The sequence below is a fragment of the Tupaia chinensis genome, unplaced genomic scaffold (assembly GCF_000334495.1).
Source record: "Tupaia chinensis unplaced genomic scaffold, TupChi_1.0 Scaffold000468_1, whole genome shotgun sequence".
In the NCBI taxonomy this organism is placed as follows: Eukaryota; Metazoa; Chordata; class Mammalia; order Scandentia; family Tupaiidae; genus Tupaia; species Tupaia belangeri.
Window position 1 is genome coordinate 1,390,964 of NW_006159977.1, and position 12,109 is coordinate 1,403,072.

General features: G+C 50.0%; 1 protein-coding gene across 2 annotated transcripts in view; it reads right to left on the reverse strand.

Annotated features, from left to right (window-relative positions):
• The window catches only part of ZDHHC14 (zDHHC palmitoyltransferase 14), a 308,739-nt gene that overhangs the window by 45,176 nt on the left and 251,454 nt on the right, over window positions 1-12,109 (reverse strand). For both annotated transcript variants that reach the window (XM_006155790.3, XM_006155791.3), the window contains exons 4-5: window positions 6,337-6,474; window positions 2,065-2,113 (exon numbers count right to left, since the gene is read on the reverse strand). In XM_006155790.3, coding sequence (XP_006155852.1) covers window positions 2,065-2,113; window positions 6,337-6,474 — 187 coding nt within the window. The remainder of the gene's footprint in view (window positions 1-2,064; window positions 2,114-6,336; window positions 6,475-12,109) is intronic.

The window sequence follows — 12,109 nt, forward strand, 5'->3', positions numbered from 1 at the left end:
TGTGGCCCGGCCCGCGTGGCCTGCCACTGGCTCCGCCAGCTTGCCAGGGGACAGCAGCAAAGGGAACCGTCCGGCCACAGGGACAGTCGGCTCTCAGGTGCAGCAGCGCTGTTTGGAAAAGCTGGGTAAGATTGCCAGGAGTTCCCAAACGCTGGGCCGCAGGGCAAGCTCTTCCTGTGTCCCTGAGCATGACTTTCAGAGAGGAAACAAACTCCGGACTGAATAAATAAGAGCGTGTCCCCCTCTCTCCCTTTCCCACACTTCCTCCCCCCACGTCTCCCTGGCCAGGCCGGCAGGCTGGGGCCGCTCCCTCTCCCAGCAGCGTCTGTCATGGTCCTCACTGGAAAACGGCACTCTCCATTCTGCGGCCTCACCACGAGGAGCAGGATGTGACTTCGAAAAGGAGGTTCTGGCAGAGCCCCTACCCCCATCCCAGGTATCATCACCAAACGAGCCTGTGAAAGTCCGTGCACAGAGGGCACGCCTCGGAGTCGGGGCCCTCACGCGTATTCCAGATAGCCGACTTTGTCAGCCCGTCATTGTCAAGGACAGAGTGGCTGGCTATTGTGTGTCAACAAAGTGAGACACAAGCGGGTTGAGAAATAACCCCAGACCTGACAATTGATTGTGGTGGAGCAGGGATGAAAAAGCCGTTACCCAGCCCAGAACTCAACACCTGCCCTTCCCTGAGAATCCTTTGGGGGTTATGATAGGCTAAGACCCACGAGTGGGGGTCTGGGGAGAGACAGAATGAAGACCAGGCAGCAACAAAGCCAACCCCTCAACGCTCCTCTGGGCTCCGCCTGCAAAGGGGGCTGAAGAGAAAGGCGCAGAGCAGCAGGTAGCCCGCAGGCCGCGGAGAAGGGCTGACACTACCCGGGCTCCAAGGTCAGTCTTTCTCAGCAAGAGGCAGTGGCCCTCCCCTTCTGAGGGAAATATGCATTTACGAGGTGAACATTTCTCTTTCAAGATTCAAAATGTTATGGTCCATGTCTATATGTACTGTTTGGGAAGATGAAAACAGTCCTCATTAATCAAATGACTAGACACTGACCATTCTGCATTACAAATAGGTGTTCTGTTCCTGGAGATAAAACAGCTTATCTGAACTTCCAAAGGAATGCCAAACTGCAGATGCAGACAGGAACCGTACAGAGGGGTCTGAGGATTCTCATCTGCTGACAGCATCCCGAGAACTGGGCTCACAGGGACCAGCAGTTGGTGTAATGGCTATGTCGTTGGACTCCCACGTAGTCGACTGCGGTTCGAGTCCCGGACCTGGTGGCTTAAACTCATGCCGGGCGCGTGTGCATGCATGCCCAAGATCCCGAGAGGAGAATGGAGGAGAAGGGATTGTGGCGTGGCCATCCCCTCTGGGGGGTGATTTCTCGCTTTCTATCTCTCTGTCTCTCTCTGTCTGTCTGGCGAGCGCACGTGCCCTATAGCAAAAACCTCTCCAAAAAAGTAAAAAAAAAAAAAAAGAATTGGGCTCACACATGGTTGTCCATAAATACTCAGTATGGACCACCTGCCAATCAAAATGAGAGCAGCTGCAACCCCAGCCCCACTTCGACCCTACCCCCTGCAACCTGATGTAACAGTCAATGCTGTGCCCTGGGTGGGCAAGAATTCATACTTGGCTTTCTAACTAGAGAGCACTTCAATTTAAACAAGGCTAAATGAGTCACTCAGAGTCATGCTAGTTAACACAAGGAAGTTGCTTGGATACTTTGCAGAAGGGAAAAGAGTATGATTTATGAGAAGAAAAGCTACAGCACAAGAAGAGGAGGAGGTAAGAGGGTGGTGGAAGGTTAGTCAGGTGCCAGCAGGTGTTGTAGTAGTTGAAGTGCTGAACTACATGGCCTACCACAGTTTGAGTCCCGAACCTGGCGGCTTGCTTTCTCACCCTCTCTGTCTCTCTCTCTCTCTCTGGTGAGTGCACATGCCCTATAGCGAATTAAAACAAAATAATAATAATAAATAAAATAAAACAAAAAAATAATTCTTAAAAAATAAACAGCAAATACTCAGCACATTAGCACCACAGAACACCAGAAAGGATATCTTGCAGGACTGTCCTTCAGGGCGTTTAGAAATCCCGTTTGTTGTGAACCTGTGGGAATGAAACTAACATTTAGTATTCACACATTCACCTCCTGAAGAAACAGCCTTCCCATGAGAGCTCTCTCATCTACATGAAAACAATAGGTATCTAAAGATCAATTAAATAATTACACTTTGTAAGTACTACAGCACCCAGTTTACTGATCAAAGATTGAGATTCTACTAAAGTTATTCAACAAGAAAATGGCAGATTCATAATTAGATCCAACATCTGCAGGATAGTTTTTCAATAAAAGCAGATGGATGTCTGCATGCTTTTCCATAAATTACAGTTCTGATTACTCCTTTGTTTTCCTCATCTTAATAGGAAAACAGAATACTGTATACTATTTTTTTTCTCTTCTATTTTCCCCAAATTTGTTAACTTTTGACCCTAGAAGTCTTATGAATTAGGCTACATATGAAAGACTTCCTTCTCTGCACCCAAAGTAAACAGTCGTAAAGTTGAAGTTTATTACTGACTTCTTTTGGGTTTCAGACATTTTAATATGAGTTGTCTGTGCAGGAAAACATTTCTTTGGGGGCTTGAATAAAGAGGCAACTGACAAGAGGACATTTTTATTTAATGTACTGACATCGCCCTTTTTGGAAAAGTCTGTGGGAGGAAGTCTTGGTCCCATTTGCTGGGTCACTGTCTACCGGATGGAACCCGTGGGATTCGGGGTAAGCAGCCTGGCCCTCACAGCCACGGGTGCCTGGGGACCACAGGCTGTCCTGGTACACTCTGCGGTGATGGTGGCGTAGAGGCCCCTGGGAGGCAGTGGCAGGGCATAACTGGCGCCGAGTCCCCAGGGGAGGGTGAAGAGCCGCTGGTTCCTTATCCCTCTCCAAATTCTGCTGCCCACACGGGACACACAGAGGCACCACGTGGGAGGACACGGGGCAGATTGCACAGAGCGGTACACGGACCGACCCAGCTGTAAGCTCGCGTCCCTCTCTGCAGGCAGCAGGGCACAGCCACACATGGCTGGGCTGCGGCTCACGGGAAGCACAGTCTGAGGCAAAGTGAGGAGGCTAGAGAGAGCCTGTCTCTGTTCCTACTGTACCCAAGTTGTCTCTTGTCTAAGCTCCTTCCTCTACAGGGGAATCCAGACTTCCCCCCCAAAAATCTGGAGACTACAGAATTCCTGCCCAGCCTCCCAGTCCGCCCTCCCCTCCCAGCAATCGCCTGGCAGGTAACAGCTCTCCGGCGGCTGTCAAACGCTCTCTGCCTTTGCTGAATCTTAGGGGGATGACAGGAACCAGGTAAGCCCCATCCTCCCCAAAAGCATCACGTGCCAAGCCACATGGGGGACTGCCATGTGCATGTATGAAGGGGGTGGGGGGCTGCAGAGGTGGCAGAACAAGGGAAAGGCCAAGTTTTATGTGCATTTGTCCACAATAATCAAATTATCTGTAGGCAGACAAATCCTTACTATGTATTCGTAATTGTCAGAGAGCCGGTGCACTTGACAGACAGACAGGGAGAGACAGAGGAGGGAAAAGCACCCCCAGTGGGGAGTGGTCCGGCCACAATCCCTTCTCCTCCATCTCTCCCTCTTTTGGGGATTTTGGACACACAGTACATGTGCCTGGAGTTCTTAAGTTGCCGAAAGCAGAGTCTGAACCGGGCAGTTGGCCATGTGGGATTCAAACGCCTTACCCACCAGGCCATGGGCTGGCCCTATATCTTAGTTTTTAACAGATTAGTACTGCTCAGTTTTTTAAAAAAAGAATTATTTTATTTAAATTTATTTATTTATTTAAATTTGACCAGAGAGGGACAGAGAAAGAGAGGGAGAAGAAGTGGGAGAGAGAAAGAAAGCAAACCACAGGTTCAGGACGAGAACTGCAGTCAGCAATGTGGGAGTCCAGTGCCCTTAACCACCACGCCACCTGCCGGCCCCATCTCACATTTTTATATCACCCATAACAACTATCCAAAATGCTTTTATATATTATTGCATTGTATTTATGGCCTTATTCCTACATTCTAGATACCAAAGGCCACTTGTCACTTGCTCGCTCATATACATAAAGTCAGGGAACAAACACGCATGGTCACGTACGAGGGAACTACGAATCGTTCAAGGAAAACCAAATTAAAGTGCAAGTTTCTTTTGGTGTGAAAAACTTCTGAAATCCATGCACGTTTTTTCCCCATAATATGTTTTCATGAGCTTTTGAAGACTCTTGAACACACATGTGCACACTCGCACCCACACACCCTCTCACAATCAGGCTCTTACACACTCACTAACACAGCCACACTCGCACAGCCATGATCACACAGTGCACACGTGCACATGCACACACATGTGCACACAGACACACACACGCACACACACAGGGCAAGTTGCAGCCATTTCCACAGGCGGGTTGTAAGGTGCATTTCACCTTCGCTCTCTCAGACTTCCCTTCACGGCTCTAGCAGACTGGGGGTTGTGCTTCGATCTTGTGAATCGAGTCTTCTACAAAAATGTTAAACTCATGGCCTGGTGGTTAAGGCAGCTGGAGCCTCAAATGGATGACAGCGTGGTTCAAACTCTTACCCAGTGACTTGAGAAACACTCCAGGCATGTGTGTGTCCCCCAAAGTCCCCAAAGGAGAGAGAGATGGAGAAGGGGTCGTGGCATGACCACGCTACATGGAGGGTGCTTTCTCCCCTCTCTCTGTGTGTGTCTCTTTGGTGAAGACACGTGCTCTCTGGCAACAATGTATTAAGAATTTATCTGCTCGCAGATGATCTGACTACCGTGGACAGCACACACGAAGCTTGTCCTTTCCCCTGTTCTGCAACCCCAGCAACCCCCCACCCACTTCATACACACACGCAGCAGTCCCCCACCCATGTGGCTTGGCACGTGATGCTTTTGGGGAGGACGAGGCTTACCTAGCTCCTGTCATCCCCCTAAGATTCAGAACACACTGGCAAAGGCAGAGAGCATTTGATAGCTGCTGGAGAGCTGTCACCTGGGCCCGCCCTGCCAGCTGATTGCCGGGAAAGGGGAGGACAGGACAGGGAGGCTGGGCAGAAATTCTGTGGTCTCCAGATTCCTGGGACATGAAGTTTGGGTTTCCCTGTAGAGGGAGGAGCTTGGGCAAGAGACAACTTGGCTTCAGTAGGGACAGAGACGGGCTCCCTTCAGCCTCCTCGCTTTGCCTCGGGAACATGCTGCTCCACGAACTGCGCCCGGGCAGGCTGCGACATGCTGACCTGCGGAGCGGGAAGAGGGGGCGTCTACAACACCTGTCCTCAGAGGGAGAGAATGAGCACTCAGCTTGAGCCCTGCGGGCCCACTGGGGTTTTGGCACTGCTAAGCGAAGAAAGCCAGGCAGGTGTTCTGACATTTCTGCAAACATTCCAGAACGCTGTCTGCACTGGGCAGTGTCTGGTTATACTTCAGGGGTGGGACCAGAGGCAAGGTGAGCCTTTCGTATTGCTAAGGGTGCGCTAACGGAAGTTTAAAGGCCTCCGTGTACAGTGCAAAGCCATAACTTCTCATCACTCCCTGTGGTAGGGCGTGATTAACCAAGAGACAAAGGAAATGTCAAGTTGGCACCTTCAGAACGGGGAATGAGAAAATGCCGTTTGCTTAGGCAACCCTTTGGTAAATCATTTATATCCACATTTAAGCCAGGGGTGGTTTGCACAGGTTCTGTGATACTGGAACATCTTACCAAATGCATATTTCTAACATACAGAGGTGAGTGGACCAGAAAACCCAGTCTTTACCCCCGGACGTTCTCCCCAGGGGCAGCGATGGCTCCTGCATGAGTACAGGGCGTGTCAAGGACAATGCCCCTCTGGCAGTCTATCACTATGGCACACTGCCTTTTCTGCAAAGGTGGGGGTGATCAGCCAGGGCACCCCTCAGCAGGAGAGAAGTGAAGGCGCAGAGGTAGAATAGGGACGAGTGTATCCAGGGAGAAGTCCCCTTGGTGAGCGTGAAGCCGGTCCAGGTGCGACCCTGGACAGCGCTGCTGGAGAATGGGGGTGGGGGTGTGAAGTCATCAAAGAAACCTAGAGAGCAGGGGCAGGGGGGAGCGCTGGAGAGGGATGAGGAAGGCGAGAAATGGAGAAAGGGCAGGCTGGAAGTGAGGTGGGGAAAGGGAAGAGAAGGGGAGAGAAGAGGGTGAGCCCGCAGTGATGGGAAGAGTCAATCAGAATTCAGTCAGAAAGCCAAGTCAGGCAACGGTTACATGCGCACTCTGACCCGCCGGCATACTTACGAAGAATGACGTGGGCGATAACGAATGCAAATATAAAGACTGTCAGAAAAGACAGAGATAAAATAAACATATAAAAAAATCTGTAGTTTCTTTTCCCCACACAGTTGCCTACCCAGGGACAGTGGTGATCAAACCGTTCTGAAATGAGAGGCAGAAAAGAAAAAAAAGAGAGAGAAATTAATAAAATGTCTTTTGACTTGAGGGAGCCCATCCTCTCCCACCCAATATATGCAAAATATTCTACAGCAGATTTCCGCATTAACCACTCAGAGAAATGCTTTACTCAAGGCATTTCAAGGATACAATTATTCTTTCAAGAGAACGCAGCTATTTTTTCTGGGAAAAAAGTTTCTTAAATTTTGCATTCTTCTTAAATGGAAATTTAGAAAAATAGGAATATAAATTCTTGTGACAACGAGAAGAACAAACATTTCCCTTTTTCATAAAAGGAAGATTGGGGCCTGGTAGGTGGCACGGTAGTAAAGGCGGCTAGATCCCACATAGTCGAATGTGTGGTTCGAGTCCCGACCTGGTGGCTTAGAGCACATGTGTGTGCCCCAAATCCCAAGAGGAGAGTGGAGAAGGGATTGCGGCATGACCATCACAGTCGGAACAACCTTTCCATTAGACGGTACTGCCGCTGTCTGATGGCAAGTGCTGATCGGTGCTGGACAACCACGGCGGTTATCGGCCGGGGCAGGACGGGGTGCCCCTTTGCTCTTCCCTCCCAATTACCACTGTTTCCCATGTTTAACGGTGCAGGTGAATACATGTGGCCCCACAACATTCGTATAAGGAAAAGAATCATGTTGCCTTTTCTTTTTCTTTTTTCTAGAAAGGTTTTTGCAATAGGGTGTGAGCTCTCGCCAGACAGACAGAGAGAGACAGAGCGACAGAAAGCAAGAAATCACCCCCCAGGGGGGATGACCACGCCGCAATCCCTTCTCCTCCATTCTCCTCTTGGGATCTTGGGCATGCACGCACATGTGCCCAGCGTGAGTTTAAGCCACCGGGTCTGGCACTCGAACCGTGGTTGACTATGTGGGAGTCCAGCGACATAGCCATTATGCTAGCTGCTGGTTCTGATGTTGCCTTTTCTACAGATGTGCAATCTGGGGCCTAGAGAGGTGAGACAGTGTGTTTAGGGTCATGACATATGGCTCAGAAGTGGGGAACTAGAACTTGAGGGCCCACCGCATTGGCCTCCTCTGCTGCTCCGTACGTGACAGAGTGCTGGTGTGGACATTAATACACTCCAACCCACAGGATCCCATGTGAATCCAGGGCTTCCCACGTGGGGAATCTCACACACACGGTCTGTCACGCATCCGGGGCTCGTTCCTCCCCTTGCAGGCAATGGCGAAGTGCTGCTCTCTACTACTCTGTCAATTTTCTATTCAGACACTACTTGCGGTGTCGTTCTAACCTATCCCCTCACATCACACTGCCTGTGTGAGGCTGGGGCGATGCTGGGTGTACGACTCTGGTTTTACTTGGGCTCCTTCCCAAGCTTACCTTCTACCCAGTTTGTATATTTTATCTTTCTATAGGTGCCTGAACTATACAGAGAGGGTCATACAAGATACGACTGGAAAAATGAAGCATTATAACCCTAGACAAGGGAGAGTGTGTTACGACTTTCTGGTCACATGTCACAGATCACTCATCTCTTGTTTTCTGTCTCAAGCAAGCTTGTTCCTTGTAAAGGGCATGAGGATCCGTGGATGACGGCAGAGAAATGCAAGAGAATCGTTGTTGTCTGCAAGTGGCATTACTGAGAAACAGCCAATCTGAGCAGAGGGCGCCGGGGAAATTTCAGAGCTCAGTGGCCTGGGGACAACTGGAATGCTTGTCACATGCTGGTCACTCCTCGTGTGCCCGAGTGACTGACATGTCTCCAGGTGCAGCCAACCCCACTGGAAGAGCTCATCCCTGCATGGAAACCACCTCCCCAGGGCTGGGTGGGGGGACAGGGCTTAATAGGTGGAACACGCAGGCTTTATGGGCTGTGTAAGACTCCGCAGTGATAGACACGTCATTATATATGAGGGGATTATAGGAAAATGTGATTAAAGTTCGGCTTTATTGTAGTGCAGAAGGGTTGAAATTTGTGCAGTTTTTTCATAATTCACATTTTCCATAATACACTTTTCGAATACCCCTCGTATTTGTCCAAAACCACAGAGACTGTGCAAAGCCAAGAACGAACCCTCAACCCAGCTATGGACTTGGGGCCGTTACAATGTGCTGGTGCGGATTCTCAGGTCTAAGAAGGTTTTCCACCCTGGTGGGGGTGTGGATGATGTGGGGTTTGCCTGTAGGGAAGGGGATATGAGGGAACTCTGTCCCTTCCTCCCAATTTGCTTGTGAACCTAAAACTACTCTAAAGGGGGGGACCCAAAAACTTTAAATATCTTTTTAAAACCCTCAGGGCCAGCAAGTGATATGCTGGTTAAGGCATGCCTGGATCCCACATGGCTAACTCCGTGGTTCGAGTCCCAGCCTCAGCAGCTTGACAAACTCTCAAGGTGCATCTGTGTGTGTGCCCGAAATCCTGGGAGGAGAATGAAGGGGCTGAGGTATGGTCATCCCCCAGGGGGTGATTTCTCACTTTCCCTCTCTCTCTTTCTCTGGTGAGGATATGTCTTCTATGGCAAAAACCTAAAAAACTAAACAACAAAGAAATCACCTCATCTCTCCATCATGGACCGTGGCCTGTGCTGTGGGAGGGCTACCTGACAAGCACAGAAGAGAAAGCCGATCGGACTCGGCTAGGTTGTCCTAAGACTTTGAGGCTGTCATTTTTTTTTTTTTTTTTGAGAGAGAGAGATTTTTGCTATAGGGCGCGTGCGCTCGCCAAACAGACAGAGAGAGACGTTAGAGACAGAAAGTGAGAAATCACCCCCCAGGGGGGATGGTCACGCCGCAATCCCTTCTCCTCCATGCTCCTCTCGGGATCTTCACCACACGTCCCGGGGTTGAGTTTTAAGCCCCTGGGTCCGGGACGCGAACCGTGGTCGACTACGTGGGAGTCCAGCGACATAGCCATTACACTAACTGCTGGTTCCCGAGGCTGTCATTTTGAGCAACTGCTTTTTTTCTTTATATTGGGCCACTGGAAAAGTCATGGTGTGTTTTCCTATGAACATTTTTCGATACAGCTATGGAAAATGGGATGAGAGTGGAAGCTGGAGGCAGGAAAAAACACAAGCTGAGTTGGAATCTCTGATCCCGACTGTGAACACAGATCTTTAAATCTTGTGCATGGGGTGGGGGAGGTGTCGGGCCTGTTTTTTTTTTGTTGTTGTTGTTGGTTTGTTTTTTAAAGTTTTCTGCCATAGGGCACATGTGCCCACCAGGAAGAGAAAAAGACAATGAGAGGGAAAGTGTGAAACCACCTCCCAGGGGGAATGGCCATGCCATGATCCCTTCTCCATTCTCCTCCTAGGACTTTGGACATGCACATGTACCCAGCATGAATTTCAAGCTGCCAGGTCAAGGACTTGAACCATGGTCGACCAGGTGAGAATCCAGTGCCTTAACCACCATGCCACCTGCTGGCCCCAGGAGGTTGAGCCTCTTAACTCAAGTAGAAATCACCTGTCAGTGGAGAAGAGAGTAGGACCCAGGAAGCCTATCATCAAGCCCACTGCAGACCACTCCCACAGGGAGCCCAACCTGATACTGGTTTCCTGATGGAGGCTGAGAACTACAGAAATGGAAGCAACAGTGACAGGGCCGAGACCTTTGTTCCTGGGGTCTGGGAGGCTTCTTGGGAAACAGGCAACACCTCAGGGATGCGTGAATGCCCAGCTTTCCAGCTACATGAGCTGAAAGCAGCTCCATTTGGAAATCTGTCTTCTCAAAACTTTTCCTCGACCAATTGAACTGAGGCATGCTGAGAACTCCCTCACCGCAAGTTTTACATGGCCTCTGTGGGTTTGTTGAACAAATGGGGATGCGTGAGTCTGAGAGACACCGTGGGCATCTCTGTGGAGTCAGGAAGTGTGAGCATCCATGGCTAGTGGTGTCATTGGTCTCCTGGCCCCCAACCTTCTGTGCTGTCTCCACCTCCCTTTCTTTTTCTTTTTCCTTTTTTTTTGGGGGGGGGGGTAAGAGGTTTTTGCTATAGGGCGCATGCGCTTGCCAGACAGAGAGAGACATAGAGACAGAAAGCGAGAAATCAACCCCTGGGGGGATGGTCACGCCATAATCCCTTCTCCTCCATTCTCCTCTCGGGATCTTGGGCACGCACGCATGCGCGCCCAGTGTGAGTTCTAAGCTACTGGGTCCGGGACGCGAACCGCGGTCGACTACGTGGGGGTCCAGCGACATAGCCATTACGCTAACTGCTGGTTCTCTCTACCTCCCTTTCTGAGCTTCCATGTCTGAGGTGTAACGTCTGAGTTTGGGTTGTCCTAGGGCTCAGCCTGAGCCTCCTGTCTCCTCCATGGACTCTGTCCAATTCATGGGGAACCTCTTTGTACTCGGGAATCAAATGTCCATTCCACACTGGGGATGCCAAAATGGCTGCCTCACGCCTTTAGCAACAGATACCCACTGAGCAGCCTGACTGGCTTCTCAAAGGTACCTGTCCCAGAGATGAGTCCCTATCATCTCTCCCCAAATACACGCCTCATCAGACTTCCCAGCTAACCAAATGCTCAACCTAGACCTTGAGGGAACATTCTTGACCTGGTCTTTCCCTCATCCCCACATCTAATCCTAGAGCAAGCCCTGCCTACTCTCCCCCTCCTTTATCTGAAATCATCTCCCAAAGTTCACGTGTTGAGCACTCAGTCTCCAATGCAACAGTTTTAAAAAGTAAGACCTTAATGAACTGATTAGGTCATGAGGGCTGTGCCCTAATGAGTGGACTAATGGGGTTATTGAAGGAGTGGGTTCTAATAAAAGGTTAAATCCAGCTCCCTTCCTCTCCTCACTCTCTGAAGTTTGTAAAGCTCATTTGCCTATCTATCTTCCACCATGGGATAACACGGCAACAAGATAAACCAAATGCCAGGCCCTTGATCTTGGACTTTCCACTCTCCAGAACTGCAAGAAATAACTCTCAGCTCTTCATAAATTACCCAGTCTCTGGTACTCTGTTAGAGCAGCACAAAACAGACTAAGATACCACTGTATTTACTTTTTACCTTTATTCCCTGCCAACCCTACTCTAGGCCTAATAAATATCTTTCATATGACTGAAGAAACCCCCATCCTACCAAAGGACACCGTGTGAGTAAGCATGTTGCCTGAAGTCCCACAGCTACCAGGTAGCAAGGCTGCGGTGGAGGCCCAGCTCTATCCAACCCCAGAATCTGAGCTCTAGAAATGCTGTGAAATGACATGCAGTCCTTACTGAGCATTTTCCATGTACCCAGCACCCTGCCAGGGTGTTAGAAATCCTAACAAGAAACAACAACAGCATTAGACGCCATGGCTGCGAAGAGTTCCTTATCTTGTTTGTAAGGACAGGCTCCAAAAGCTTCCTCAGATCCCAGGAATGAGCTCCTCATAAACTGAACTGGCTTCTAAGTCAGTCTATCCTATCACCACAGCTGGCAGCAAACAGCACTCTCCCTTAATGGATCAAGGCTACAAACGGCCCTGGAAGTGGTGCCGCCGCTCATGGTAGTTCGCCCGTGCAGTGGTGGGGGAGCCACCCTCTGCTCCGGGTGTCCACTGAGTGCAGGGAGTGAGGCTCTGTCCAGGGAGGCTCACTGCTCGGTGTCCAGGGTTGAAGAGCAGACAAGAACTGGGCACCTGC